This window comes from Rhyacophila brunnea, unplaced genomic scaffold (genome assembly GCF_057557595.1).
Source record: "Rhyacophila brunnea isolate RB1 unplaced genomic scaffold, BYU_Rbru_1.0 scaffold_22, whole genome shotgun sequence".
Lineage (NCBI taxonomy): Eukaryota > Metazoa > Arthropoda > Insecta > Trichoptera > Rhyacophilidae > Rhyacophila > Rhyacophila brunnea.
Window position 1 is genome coordinate 21,794,115 of NW_028232882.1, and position 15,542 is coordinate 21,809,656.

The following is a 15,542-nucleotide window of genomic DNA, read 5'->3' on the forward strand; positions in this document are numbered from 1 at the left end:
TGCAAGACAGAAGAATTGAAGTGAGTCAAAGATATGAAAAAAAAACTTCTTTATGAATATAAAAGGGAGGCAGACATTTTTTTTTAACCGGCTCTACAATTCTATAAGGATCTGTCACTTGCTCAGCCTATTCAGTCTATGCTCTGAGTCCAAACACCATGTGAATTTGCCAGAATCGGAATTCGAATCCGAGACCCACTACTTTATAAGCCAACTTGTTACCACTCAGCCATTGATTGCAAGACATATGTAGCAAAATTCACACCTGTGCTGAGACTAATTTGCCAGGGCCCCAATGTGATAAAAAAACATCTTACACGTCGAAAAAAGTTTTCCATAAAATTAACTGTTATTAAATTTAAAATCAAACAATATTCCTTTCCAATCTTTGAACACACTCTCGCTTGAAGTGAAATGAAGTCAAAAATGACCACTTACCAGAGAAATATATCTGACTGATATCAGGCGACGATACTTCAGGCGGATGAATATCGGTGGAGTTCTTCACATCCTCCGTTTGACTGCCCCCTTCGCTGCTCTCGCTTCCCAACATCCTGTCTCTGGAGTTCTCATCGCCGATAATGGGAGACTCGAGGCAATCCAAGAAGTGAAACTGCGTATCGATGAGAACGTCGATCGCTTCACCGCCCTCCCGTGAATCTTTCGAAGCAGCGTCGGGCAATGTCTTCGCCGCCAAATCCTCAACCGACATGCATACGAATGGAGCATCCGACCCGTCAAAAATTTGAGGCGTACTGCTTAAAATACCCATCGGTGATCTTTCATTGGATATAAACGAGTTTATATCATTTTTTAATATGTCAAGTTTCAAATTTGACGATTGATAGACGTCAAAATTATTTGAATTCGGAGATGGTACGATAGAATCAACTGTTTCAGAAGGAGTTGTCGCGTGTGAGAGTATACTATCCACGGAAGTGTCGCATATATCATTTGAATTATCATTATTCTGTATTTCTAAATCAATAGGCTGTTTACCATTAGAGTTATCCAAAGAACAATTATTTGTTGTTTTTCCATCTGTAGTTGGTATATTTTCTACAGATGCCTCGTCATCATTGTGAGTAGTGGAAAAACTTTCATGATCCTTCATTTTTTTAATAATACTATCTGTAAAATCTTTAGGTGCCATTGGAGTAATGAATTCGTTAAAAACTGTCTCCGCATTCGGTGTAACATCTGCTATTTGGTTGGTTATTTTATCACCACTCTGCTCTATGACAGTCTTGCCAGAGACCAAGGGTGATTTTTGTGAATCTGTTATATTTGACATATCCAATTTAAACGACATCTGCATGCCATTTGACGTATTATTGGGAGAAGATGTCACACGTGCATTGTTTTGTAAACTGAACTCTTTAGAATCGGTATTACTCATATCTGACTCACTGTGAGAAATCTTTACATTTGTTTTTATATCAACAAAAGGCGCCATGGATATTTCTGAAGCTAGAAAATCATGAGTAACCGCTATAATCGGATTCACTCTCGAGTTACTATTGCTGTTTGAATTCAGTAATTTTTCTTTTTGCGTATCATTTGTACTATCATGAGAAGACGACAACGAACTAATATTTATGGCATCATTAAACAAACTGGGTTCACACGACTCATTCAAAACACTTAAGTCATCAACAGGGAAATCGTTAGCTTTATCTTCTGGGGTTGTCAACATTTTATTTTCATGATTGGAAGATTTTTGTACTTTATCCTCATCGGCTTCAAATAGACTGTTGTGGGCAGACATTGGCGTCACGCAAGCCTCCGATTCATTTAAACTATTCATAGTAGGCATAGATGGCAGGGACAGATTTGACGTGTCCGTATTTGTATCGTCAGGTAATTTGATCGCAACATTGTACAAAGAATTCGGAATCTGCGTGGCATGCGACACTACGCTTCCGATATCGAAAGATTTTTTAGTTATATCACTGCTTTGACTATCAGAAATAGTTGTCTCCGGCAAAACTTCAGTTTTGTTCTCACACGGCAGCGGTGATACATTACTCGACACGTCGACAAAATCTTCCGGCAGCTCTTCGACTAAATTATTAAATTCCATAGATTCATCATTGGGTATACATTTTTTGTCTTCGATAATAAATGTCTTTTGCATGATATTATCGGAGGCACTCAAAGTATTATCGGACTCGCTCTGATCCTCGGTCGTGCTTTTAACATATGTTTCAGAATCGTTCCAAGTGTTCATATCGGAGACAAATGTTGGTGTTGATATATTGGAAATATTTGACAAATCATCTGTGAAATCGGACACCGTATTATTGCCAGATTCTTTCACATTGGATTTACCATCGTCCACGGGCGGAATTTCTGTCGGACTTTCTTTATTGAAATTTCCAATAGCCACAGAATTATCACCAGTTTTTGAATTATTTGATATACCAGATATATCAGCTAAAGCCGTGTCAAATATTTCTTTCACAGGTGATTCATCTTGACTTAAAATGAATGCCTCGGACGCCATTGAAATAATTGTCTTGGAGCCTTCTTTAATATTGTTATCAATTTCTGTCTCCATTTCTAGGCTGTCGAACTCCTGCGGTGCAGTATCACAAGACGGTGAACCCTTCTTGTGCATATTTGACAGAAGCGCTTCAGAATAGATGTCACTGAGACCACTAACATTGGGGTTGTCCACGCAGCCCATCACCATTTCGACAGGTTGCTGCCACTGGAAGGAGGTGACGGCTTGTCCGCAGGTGTCTGAATTATTGGAAGTGTTCACCCACGACGGTGATGATCCATTGCTGATGTTCAAGTCTTCAGGGGCCCCTCCCAGGGAATGGTTGTATGCCATTAGGAGACGGTTGAAGGCGGCCTCTTGATCTTCCACATCTTCATTTGCATACTTCACATCTTTGTTAGCGATATCTGAAAAAGGTAGTGTTTTAAGTATTTTGCGAGATATTTTTTATTTCAACCATGTTCGATCCTAATAAGATCATATGGGCCTCCACGGAGTGGAGGTTTGCATTAATAGATTGTTTTTACGAAAAATGGATGTCAGCCACTTGCTCAACTTATTAGGTCCATACTCTGACTCTAACACAAATTGAAAAACAATATGTGTATTTGTCAGACCCAGGATTCGAACCAGGGACCCACGAAACCATAGGCCGACAACATTTTATAACATTTTATATATAATATGGCATTAACATACAATATATTTATACATACTCTCTCCTACGCAAAGCGTAATAAACATCGAGTGGAGGTTATATGTATTCATAATATATATTATTTACAAAAAATGATTGTTAGGAACACATTCACTTCACACTATTTGGTCTTTGCTCTGAAACAAACACATATTGAAAAAATATGTGAATTTTTCCAGACATGGAAACCATGCAACCCATGGTTCCAAAGGTAGATACATACTTTACCCCAGAAAAAGTGATTGGGACACATTAATTACTATTCCTTTCAATTTTCCAATGTTAAGAATTCAAATAAAAATTTCAGAGAAACGTTATAATAAACAAGGAATGGTCAGACCAATTGCCCAACCCAATGGGTTAAATAGACGTTGAAATAAAATGTGATTCTTGCGAGACGAAAATGGATCGAAATTCTCGGAAAAATGCACCAGTGATTTACTGTACAGAAGTAATGTAAGTAATTAATATTATATTTTACCTCTATCGGTGTCATTTAATTCGGACCAGCTTTCCTCAAGAATAGGACTGAGTGGGACTACTCCATACATGTTGTAATGTATCATGAGCTCATTCTTGACGGCCTGCGGCGGCACATTCGTGGGGATCTCATTTTCTTCCATGAAATCGTCTGCGGTGGGCGACTTGGAGGTGTCGTTGGTCGAATCCAGGTCTGTCACCATGTCACTGGACGTCGCCGATGCATTGGTTTCATCCAAAGATTCCTGTGGGACTACTTCGGCGATGTTTTCGTGACATATTTGGCCAATTTTCTAAAAAATTAAATATATATTCGTAACCATCTGTTATGTAATAAATAGCCAAATGACAGTGAAGTTCATCCCAAGAAATTTCAACGCACAGTTTGGACTATAAATATCTGATTGTCCATCTAAATATTGTAAATAATGATGGTTCAGTTTATGTGGCTGCTAATGTAGATAATATAATTTACATAATCGTTTCAAAAAATAAAAAAATGTGAATGTTTTGGTTCTGGTACAAGTCGACCATATTCCGTATTCAAAATAGTTAAGTTATGTAGTAATTAATAATACAATACCATCAATTCATAAAATATATTCAAGTCTCAGGGTTAATGTTGGGAATATCTCCACATATCAATACATTTAATAATTTAAGGAAATAACCGTATGAGTATATCTAATATTACTTGAAATGCTTGCTGTTTTTGATGTATTTGAGCAACAGTGTGAATGTGCAATAAACTAACATGCAATTAATTTAATCATTGGGATAAGTAACATTTCTTTAGCTTTAATTTAATATATTTAGGGTCCATCTAAATTCTAAATGAAAAAAGCTTTTAAGCTGTCTATAAAAGCAGAGTAAAAGTTAACAGCATCATAAAATATTTATTGTAATAAATTTTACAATGAATTGTTCTAATAGGCTGTTGCACTAAAAAGGCTTCCCGTCTGAACACAGCGGCAGACAGACAACAGTGAGAGGTGACACTACTGAGTGAATATGTAGCTGACGGATCAGTAGTATTTTTGGTTTCTATTGCAGGTTGAATGGCTTGCTAAATAGTTTTATTTTTCCAGATTTATTGGTTTTTATGATGGGGTCAACTTGTGCGTGTAGTCTTTTAAGTTGAACATGTGTTTAATGAAGTCAATAATCACCTGTGCTAGGGGAAGTTTCAGCTCTAGTTCATTCCTCAGTGCTTCTACACTGTCTACATCGAGAGAATACCGATCAGACGTGCTGTTTTCACTCAATGATTCACTACTCCCTGTGTTACTCACACTGACAGAATTAGACAGTTCACTGACACGCGCATTCTTTACGGGCATATTAAATAGACCACCGTTTTCTAAACCGTCCAGCGGCTCCAGTTTAGGATGCAAAAACCATCCCGTGGATTGTCCCGTCTTCAATTCTGTCTTGATGGTCTGCGGCAAAATGTAATCGTCCATTGGCTTGATGGTTTCTGCCGTAAGACTCTCCGCTTCCATATCTAATTTCATGAATTCCACATCTAAACTTTCGATCAGGTCGTCGTCCAGAGGTGTGGCTTCGCAGTTGATTGAGGAATTATTGTTGATGAGAGTCGGCAGGCCACTGTCGTGGCCGTGGGAGCTCGAAATGTCATCATCGGAGCTTATTTCGTCCATTTCGTTTTCGTCATTCGTGGCGGGCGGACTGGAGTATTCAATGTTGAGATTGTTTTCGTTTTCAGCCATGGCGAGCTTCGAAGTTAGGTTATTGATCTCATTCTGCTTGATCTCCCGCATCTGCTGCTCTAACGGAAGTATTTCATCGTTGACATGATTGAAATTGTTTTCGTTAATCAACCGAGATTCGATCCCAGTCATATCTACTGGTTTACAATCCATTGACAGTAGTGGAACCTCATCGACGGTCGATTTAGGACCTTTAACCAAATTCTTAATAATTCTACAATCATCGCTTTGATTAACCGTAGACCGATCGTTATCCAATACAACTCTATCGACAATATTGATTATTGCTTTTACTGGAGTAACAATTTTGGAATCATCACTCAAATTTGACATAAAACATTCCTCATTAGGCGCAAATTGATAATCTTCACGGGTATCAAACGTAACATCATTAGATTTAGGTATGTTTTGTATTCCAAGAACATTCATTATATCACTTGAAATATTTGTATTTATGGCTTCATTGATAATAAATTGATCATTTAAATTCATTTCAAAATCTCCCGTCAAATCAACATCCCTTTGAATTTCATTACTTGTCGTTTTAATAAGCATTTTGCTGATTCTAGAATCATCACTTTCATTTGACACTGTTTCATTTGACAAGACTTTATCGCCCCTCAAGTCATCAATAATATTTACACCTTCAACAATTTGTATATCACTCCTACATCTGGGAGCATTTGTACTCTGAATTACACTAGATATATTATCTTCCGCAACGATTCTGTTCAAATCGTCACATTGTTTAACAGATTCAACAGGTTCTGTTGTCTTAGCATCTACATCATTATGGCTTGGTGAATTATCTTTCTGCAATACGATTTCTTCTTTAATATCACTTGACATAGACTCCACAGTTTTATCACCAGTTCTAGAAACATCCACATTGTCAACAATTTCGGTTTTGATTGTATGGATTTCTTTAGTAGAACTCATTTCGTCAAGTAATACCGGTTTCATTGTTTCATTAATACTTTCGGTTACTTTAGAGTCATCACTTTGATTAAAATGAGTGAAATTTTCATTTTGAACAATTTCTAATGCTGGTTTTACAATAACAGAATCATCTTTAACAGATGTTATTTCATCCCCTTTATCAGGTTTTAAAGTTACATTTCTATCATCAATCTTAGAAATGTCTATCTGTAATATAGAATCATCTTCTTTTAAATCTTCGCTTTCATGAGTATCATTTACAGGTGTACTTGTCGTAACATTCTCACCTTTCGCACTGAACAAAGTGAATGGCGATTGCAATTCTTCAATATCCTTATTAATTGATTTTGAACTATCCGATTTGATCAAATCACGATGCGGAGTATGATCATTTTGAAATTCATATGACGGCACCACAATAGATTCAATATTTTTTTTATCATAGTCATAATGGCTTCTCTCATTCTCGATAAACTGTTTCGAAATTCCGTCAGGCGGATCTAAATAAACTGTAGATTCCCAAATACCGTTTTCAGGGTTGGATTCATTCTTTTGATTGATATTTGTGTTAATATCAGTGAAATTGGAAGAAAACTTAAGGTGATCTTCTTGCGCCATCAAGGAGTCTGTCCTCAATTCGTCCTGCTTGATTTTCTCTAAGCTTTCCAGAGGCGTTAGAAAGTTGACAAAGTTTCCGCTACCCATGCTGGAGAACTTGTTGCCGGCAAACGGAGAGAACATTGTGTCCCCCGGTAAATTGAAATAGCAAGTCGTGTCTTCTGGATCGTCTGCGAAAGATTTGTAGGTAGATAATCCGGTATCGTCGTGATACGGCGTATTGTCGGAGTAAATTTCCGCATTAACATCGGTGAAATTGCACGAAAACTGCAATGTTTCCGCTTCGGAAGGCAAAGATTCAATTAACTCACTTTCGGGAAGTGTTTTTCCTGAATTTAAATTTGCTCCTGGACCGTTTTCAGGGGGAAAAGTTAAAATTCTATCGATAGCGTCTTCCGTGCTCTTTAAATGTTCATCCGATTGCGGAAACAAATTATTGTCTGAGGGTTCATTGAACAGTCTATCGGCGTCGAGTGAATTGTTATCCGTCTGAATGCTGGGACAATTTATTAACGTGTCAGAGTCGGGAGTCCTAAGGCAGTCCTGGGAATTATTTTCTCCCGGAGACAGATCGAAGACCTCAACTGAAGGCCTGTCGCTCAGACTGGCGCTCTTTGTTTTACCTAAAAAAGAATCCATTCCGCTTTTAAAGACTAATAACTCCTTCAATGAGGCGACATTCTTAGCTTGAAGCCCCGTCAAATCGTTGAGACTTTTGGTTGGTCGCAAATTTTTCAATGTCATATTCCAAAGGCTCTTCTTCAACTTGTACAGGTCCAGTCCGGGTTTGGAATTCAGCAAGGAAGAAGAGGATATTCTCGGGAAAGACATATACTCTTCGGTCGGCAGACTAGAATCCTTTTTAGGAGAGTCCAATTGCGATTTCCTATATTTCTTTTCCAAGGAAAAGAGAATTTTGTTATCCAGAGACGTGTATGAAGCATCTTCACTCTCTAGATCCGTGAAATCCATATCGATGTGGGTAAGAACCATAAAATCGGTGACTGATTTTGATTTGAGTTTTATCTTTTCGGTGATTGCACCCATCTCGATTCGCTTCTTCCAGATTTCGTCTTCAGTCTCCGATCCAGAGCTGGACTGTCTTGGAGGGCCCCAGCCTTCCTGCTTGGCATCGTTATCGTCTTTGGAGGCCTCGGGAGTGTAGCTTGAATCTTGAAGAGAATCGTAATCCTGGCCGTTGCCGGGACACTTGGACTGGAACATAGGATGAATGACGTCACAGTCGTCCGGTTTGTCATGCAGCTTCACCAATCTGAAGTCAAGGGTGGGGTAACCCTCTCTGCCCTCTGCGGTCTCGGATTCAGGTACTCGTTGCGATATATCTTTAACACTTTCACTAATTAATATGGCGTCCGAGGCGGGATCCGCCAGTCCGTCGTTTTCACTACTCTCACTTTTGATCGGTTCCCCGCGGACGTCTCTGGAGGGACTGGTCTGGTGGCTGGATTCCGAGCTGGACGTCTTCTCCGAATTCAACATGTTATCCAAATCACTGATCACATCGCTGACTGTTTTAATATAAGACATATCTTCCTGGGAAGTTAGCGCCACGTCCTGCAGCCATGGAGCCACCTGAGAGCTCTCTCTGTAAGCGTACACTGGCTTTCCGTGGTGTTCTGCCGAAGCGGAACTGAACAAACGTTCCCTCATCGCACTATCGCTGATAGTGGAATTCTCCAGACTGTCTAGCGGTCCTTGAAAGTTTAAAATTGGTAAATCTTCCAGGTCAACAATAGCTTTTTCGGGGATGGCCGGATCTTTGACTGACTCGAAAGATCCGTGCAGGTTGTTTAGGCTGTCCGATTTGAGCCGATCTCGGAAGGTGTCGGCGGAGAGGCCGGCGTCGGTCTTGTAGACGGCACTGATCTTGTCGATGGAGTCCTGGCTGGCCACGCTACGGCCAGAGGAGTGGGGGAACTTGAGGTCACAGTAGTCGAGGTCTTCGGCAGAAGACGGAATGGAATAGGGCAGGCCGTTGTCGACCTTCGGAATGCTGTTAGGCTTGAGGTTCTGCCAACGCGCATTGAAATTGCGCATGACAGGATCATCCTCGGTGTGCCCCCGCGTCGTCTCGTAGCACGTCTTGTAAATGTTGCACAGGTGAGAGAATACCTGGTGTGCTGTCCACCTCGCCGACGGTTCCAGCTGCCAGCACCCATGCATTATGTGATACCTGAGAGAAGGAATGACAGATGTGAATGCATCCAAAGATTCTCGCATATATAGGATTTTCCCTCTCCCAGTCACTCAGAGGAGAGAGAACTGATTTCATTGACAGTAATCAACTCATTACCTGGAAGCTTGACACATATGACAGGAATCAGTTGCTATATTGAGAAATTTTGGTGCCATGTGGCTTTCGGTATAAAGTCAAATGCTAGAAATTTTCTCCATGTAAATAAATTATTATTCAGTACAGTACTCTCTCAGTAATCTGCCACCCCAAATACCAGACAAGTGTCCAATTAGTGAAATCGGCAGATTATAGTGCATAAATACAAAATAGTGTAAAAATTAAAACAGGTATTTCGTAAAAATAGTTTGGCAACTTATGGTTTTTTTTATGATGAAAATCAATTAAGTATTAAGTTATATATATTAATTATAAACTAGGTTTATTAACTACATATCTACCATATTAAACAGTAAATCACTGAACAAAATCACTTGTTCAGTGTCGTTTATTTTTTTCTGAATATTGTTGGGAAGATTATGTCATCTCGTGATTTATGTAACATAATGAATGTGTTGACGGTTCCATTATTTTCATCTGCCCATTCAATGGTAAAGCGTCAGTCTCGGCTAGTGCATCTTCTGATTTGACTGTATGAGCTGCGGTCGGTTGACAATTATTATTGCCTTCATCCTCAGAATCAAAGTCTCTTGATGTATTTACGAGCTCGTCTTCAGACGAAAGTGGCTTAAGTACTCCTCAGAACTTTCTGTTATCCATTCTTCTAAAACATTTCGCAGTTAGCTTTGAGTTTTCAGTCGCCCTCGGAATCAATTCTAGTGGAACCAAGTCTTCCGGTTCCCAGTTTTCATCAGCTTGATTCATGGAGGGCCACAGCTTTTTTCACAATTAAATTATTGCTCCTACCAGTAGGTTGTTCCTATTGAATTTTACATACGAATACCAGCGAATTATAGAGCTTGATTTTGTGATTTTAACTAGTAAAAATAATGGCGGATTATAGTAGTTGTCGGATAATAGAGCGGCGGATTACTACGAGGGTACTGTACATGTTTTTAAATTTTAACTATTCATAGACAGCGATGACAATAAGTAACTACTTAATTATTATAATTGCTATATGCGGAAACTTTAAATCTTACATGTAAACTGTGTAATCAGTGGGCGGGGTGGGTTGCGGCAGTTTTGTCCCGTCCGCACACATAACGTTAGCTATAACGTCTTCATCTGTAAAGCTCTCGTATGGCAGCATGCCCCATGAACTGGACTCCCACAGGAATATACCCAGCGACCAAACGTTGCCTTCCTGGGTAATCTGTATTTAAAAAATTACACAATTTTGAACACCAGATATAATATTAAATCCAAGCAAATTCAGAAAATGAAATGAAACCTATGTTAGGTTAGGTTAGGTTAGAGCATACATCCATAAGTGATATGGCAAATAATCGCAGTACACAACACAATCAGAGTCATAACTCATATATTCCAAAAATCGAGTTTTGAGATAATATAATACTCCTACGGCTGCAGACATACAGCACACTATGAGAAATAGAACTCCTTGATTTGATTAGAAATGCTTTGATGACAGAACTCACATTATTCATTGAAAAATGTGAGTTATGAAACCAACAGTCTTGTCAATGATTTTCACATGGTTTAAGGTGACTTTTGATAGCCAACTATTTTTCTTTATATAGATTAATGCCCTTAGAATCACTTGGTATAATGACAAAATTGGAAAATGTACATGCTGTGAAGATAATAAGAAAACAAAAACGGTTATCATATATATTTTTTGCTGATACTATTTCTTTATATTAGTAAGTAAGCAGTATTTCATCAGCTAAATAAAAAAACAAATGTTAGAACTTAGTTAAACTGACGGGTGAAACTGACAGATGAAACTGTAAGATGAAACTGTAAGATAAAACTGTAATATAAAACTATTAGATAAAACTGAAAGAAGAAACTGACAGATAAAACTAACTGACAAATCTGACCTGACAGATAAAACTGACACAACACTGTCAGATAAAACTGTTAAGACAAAACTCACGGATAAAACTGACAGAAAAATACTGACGGATAAAACTGACAAATAAAACTGCCAGAAAAACTGACGTATAAAACTGACAAGACGAAACTAACGCAAAACATGACAGACAAAACTGACATAAAACTGACAGAAAAAACTGTTAAATAAAACTGTTAGACAAAACTGACAGATAAAACTGAGAGACGAAACTGTTGGGACAAAATTATCAGATAATATCTTTAACTATTGATTGCCACATTATATACATGTTTAGGTTGACTTCTTCCGTCCTATAATTTGAAATTGTAAGAGTTTAAAATAACCTTTTGAGTGAGAGATTCAGGTGGGAGCCAACGCAGAGGAATGACCTTTTCGTCAGATGCGCGGTAGTAGTCACTTGGATGTCGTCTCTCTGAGTCTCCATAGTCTCCCAAGCGAGCGGTCAGACCTTCGGCTACCATGCAACTGTGGCATGCAATGTCCCTGTAATAAATAAAAACAACATAAGTATTCTAATTTATTTCTTACACCAATAAATAATATCCTTACTATAAAAAGATCTATTATGGTGAGACAAAGTGTTGCCATCATAAAAATTCCAATTGTATAGCCAAATAAAAACAAATACTCACGGATGAATAATGTCCCTGGAATGCAGATATGCCACCGCTGATGCAATCTCGCATTGGAATTTTAACGGGATTCCTTGCTGCTCTAGTGATGACATCTTGGATTTGTTGTTCAGCAGAAACTGTTTCAGATCACCCTGCAACAATTATATTTACAAGGTTTAACATAATCATTAAATCTACTTATAATATAAATAGATAAGCTAAAGTTTTTCATGTACGCCAGAAAAAAGTAACCAGAGATTCAAAATTAGGTACACAGGTGCTAATTTTAAAATTGTACATTTTTCTTATAAACATACGAAACTGACGATCAAAAAGAAATCTGGATAACTGAGGTTCTACTGTAATTAAATCTAAAACCATGTGTGTTGTGTGCTGTCAAGAAGTTGTCTCATTATATTGACACTGGGTCAAGTGCATTAATTAACAGGGAGATCTATCACCAGAGTTCACACACCAATAAATCAATAACTATCCAACTGATAAGGAATTTTAATGAATACTATTGAAGAATATAATAAGCTGAATGCCTATGATGTGTAATAAATAATATGCATGTTTTTTTTAAAATCATAATATTACTAATTTGGACTCGGGACATGTGCTCTCTCCTAAGTATTTTTCTATGGAACTGTTACTCTTAGAATGCTATGCTGTCGCCTAAAAACGTATGATGGAAGAAAAATAACCAATGTTCACTCAATTCCCAGCGGCAGTAATAATTTTAGATTGAGGCATTATTACCAACATGAAATAACCTTAAGGGCGAACATGCTCAGCGTGGGTCAAAATGGAGCTTTTATTCTATTTTCAAAGCACGATCCTGGACATTCCTTAAACGTTGTAGATAATCTATTTATATAATTTTAAAGCCTTATTATCCTTTATATTTATTTTAAACATTTGATGACTGCATAAAGCATTTTTATTACATAAAATAGCATTCTTTTAAACATCAAGCTCTAATGTTTTAGAATATAGTCATATTTCAGTACATGCATGTGCAGTGGTGTTAAGATTTTTTACATTTATTGATTTTTAAACGCATTTATAAAACCATTAGTATAATTTATGTCGACATTATTATAGTGAAATATTTACGATAAAAAATTATATTGATAATCCCTGTGATCCCAAATTTGACAAGAATTATTTTGTAGAAGTTTTTTGAAATACGCCATTTCTTTTGGCATTCCCCAGTGGTTAAGCTACAACATAAGGCCGTAGCCATAAATTGACAAACTATAATTGAAGTAGAGAGTAAAATGATGTTAACATGCGTGTTTGAACATGTACCGTTTAAAAAAAAAAATCGGTTAGGTTAGTCCAGGATCATGCTTTGAAAATGCAATAAAAGCTCCATTTTGACCTACGCTGAGCATGTCCCCCCTTAATGAAACAAAGGTCACATTAGTTTCCTTCACAGTAAGAATAACATTACATGGAAAATATTTACCATTGGACAGAACTCAAAAAGGATGAGCCACGGATCCTGGGAGAGGTTTCTGCCGAGCATGCTGAGTATATTCTCATGCGTCTGGTCCCTATATACCCTGCACTCATTGAGGAAAGTGCACTTTTCCTTCACGGAGACATTTTCATCGAGAATCTTCACAGCCACTCTGGTGACGGCCGGCTTGCCATCATCAAACGATGACGCACTTTCCGCGTTTAGAGGCTGCGGCAGGTTAATCGCTTCACCTTCCACAATCTGAAATAAAAACAATTCTGAGGTGAGTACCTGAGAGAGGTAGATCGGAGAATCATAATATAATAAGACTATAAAGTAGTAATATTTTTTTATTAAAGAAGAATTTTGCTAGGTAACAAATGTCGCTTCGGTCTAATGAAGGTGCTCCGTTCCAGGGCATTGAACCGAAACTTGAAATGCATCTTGTACAAAAGAATAATAAGACCAGTTATCATGTATGGCTCGTAGGCCTGGTGCATGACTAAAAGCATGGAAAGAGTGTTGAGCTTATATGGGCGGAGTATGCTGCATGGTATATTAGGACCTCATCAATGACACACAGTCGGGGTGAAGACGAAGTTACAATTACGAGCTGTACGCTTTTTTAGGCTTGGGTGGTGATGGATGGGGTTCTTAAAATAGCTTACGACACCATTTTCATGGAGATCGCTGCCTAGGCTTCCAGTGTAATCACAAAAGTGTTATGATTATAAATATTCTCATAAGTGGGCAGCACAGTGCGCTGTTGTCAATTACTAAGGCCAATTGCTCAACCTCAATGGCCGCACTCCCTGTCTTGGCTGAGATCCTGCCTCTTGACCTGCATATACAGGTACGCGGTGCATCCACGATGCTCTTCAAAAGTGAGAAGGCCGTTGTTGGTGACTTTTACCATGCCCCGTCTCCAAACCTTGATGCTGAAAATGTATCACTGTGAAAGCAGATTATACGTCAAATGACGCTGGATGCGGCGTCAAATACCTGAAGCGGGATGCCTCCACCAAGGGCCAGGCAGACATATTTGTTTTTCCAAATGTCCAATGGCGATTGGAGATAACAAAGTAAATTATTGACTGGCCATGGAGTATTTTCTGCCAAGCTCTCTGAACTTTGACTCGTCACTCAACTAACATGTACATGTGGCGGAGAACTACTGCAAGCTGCATCCACTGGGAATGTCCGTTAATGTACTCCGAAAGGGAAGAGGTGCATAAGTCGATCCGTCTAGCTATTAGGCCCATTGAGCCATCCAACCTGGCAACTAGCAAGAAAAAGGCCAACTTTGTTGCTTTTAAAAAAATTGCGGACGTGAAGTTCTTTTTACGAAGTTTTGTATATCCGCATTGTTTTAGCTTTGTTTTTTGTATTATATGTATATTATAAATTTCATTTATTTTATGTTAGTTCTCCGTGGTCCTCTCTCCCAGGGCACTTTTAATTAAATTCAGTCAAAGCTCACTTGAAAGTGTGATGTCCTCAGTCTTGCATATCTGCTCCTGACACATTACCAGGCAAAAACAACTGCTGATGCTTCACATCAAATGTTGAGCCTAGTGATATGCTCGATTATAACTGAGTGTGGTGCAGGGCGGGTTGAAGGGGTCATCGTTTGTGTTGTTCGCTTCTTTAGGGCACCGTGATATGACAAAGTTTTAAAACCGCTGAAATAGGCATAAATCTACTTACTCGGCCAAACCAGCCTCTTCCGATCTCTTGCAAATATTGCAGCTGATTCCTCGGAAAGTCTCCGTGTGGGTTGTCTGCAAGAAAAATAAAAAAAATAAAATAAACATTAATCAATCAACGACCAGTGTTGCAAGTATGACTAATATCATCTAATAAGGAAAGTCATAAAGTGACTTTGAAATATTCAAATATTGTCTAGTACAAAATGTTACCAGTTCAGTGTGTATAGTAAATGTAAATAAATCATTGAAATGGGTAATAAAAAAAACAGCAATGCATATAAAGCAAAGGTCAAGGATGTAGTGGCATTTAAAGCATACTGAAATAACAGGAATTAGCAGACTTTTATAATATATTTGCATACAATTATTACAGTATCAATTTATTTTTGGATGATTAGAATTGTTTATATAATAACAACATATCACAGATGCTTTTCCTTCACTCAATGGCATGTTTATTGTCATAGAGACCATGCAGTGATTGATTTTGAGTTATGATAAAAAAAATTAACAATCGAATTTTTT

At 38.1% G+C, this 15,542-nt stretch overlaps 1 protein-coding gene across 2 annotated transcripts in view; it reads right to left on the reverse strand.

Annotated features, from left to right (window-relative positions):
• Positions 1 to 15,542, reverse strand: part of LOC147070207 (uncharacterized) — a 115,585-nt gene that overhangs the window by 16,120 nt on the left and 83,923 nt on the right. For both annotated transcript variants that reach the window (XM_085949639.1, XM_085949638.1), the window contains exons 4-11: positions 15,016 to 15,089; positions 13,315 to 13,569; positions 11,859 to 11,992; positions 11,550 to 11,709; positions 10,328 to 10,500; positions 4,853 to 9,164; positions 3,685 to 3,976; positions 439 to 2,913 (exon numbers count right to left, since the gene is read on the reverse strand). In XM_085949639.1, coding sequence (XP_085805765.1) covers positions 439 to 2,913; positions 3,685 to 3,976; positions 4,853 to 9,164; positions 10,328 to 10,500; positions 11,550 to 11,709; positions 11,859 to 11,992; positions 13,315 to 13,569; positions 15,016 to 15,089 — 7,875 coding nt within the window. The remainder of the gene's footprint in view (positions 1 to 438; positions 2,914 to 3,684; positions 3,977 to 4,852; positions 9,165 to 10,327; positions 10,501 to 11,549; positions 11,710 to 11,858; positions 11,993 to 13,314; positions 13,570 to 15,015; positions 15,090 to 15,542) is intronic.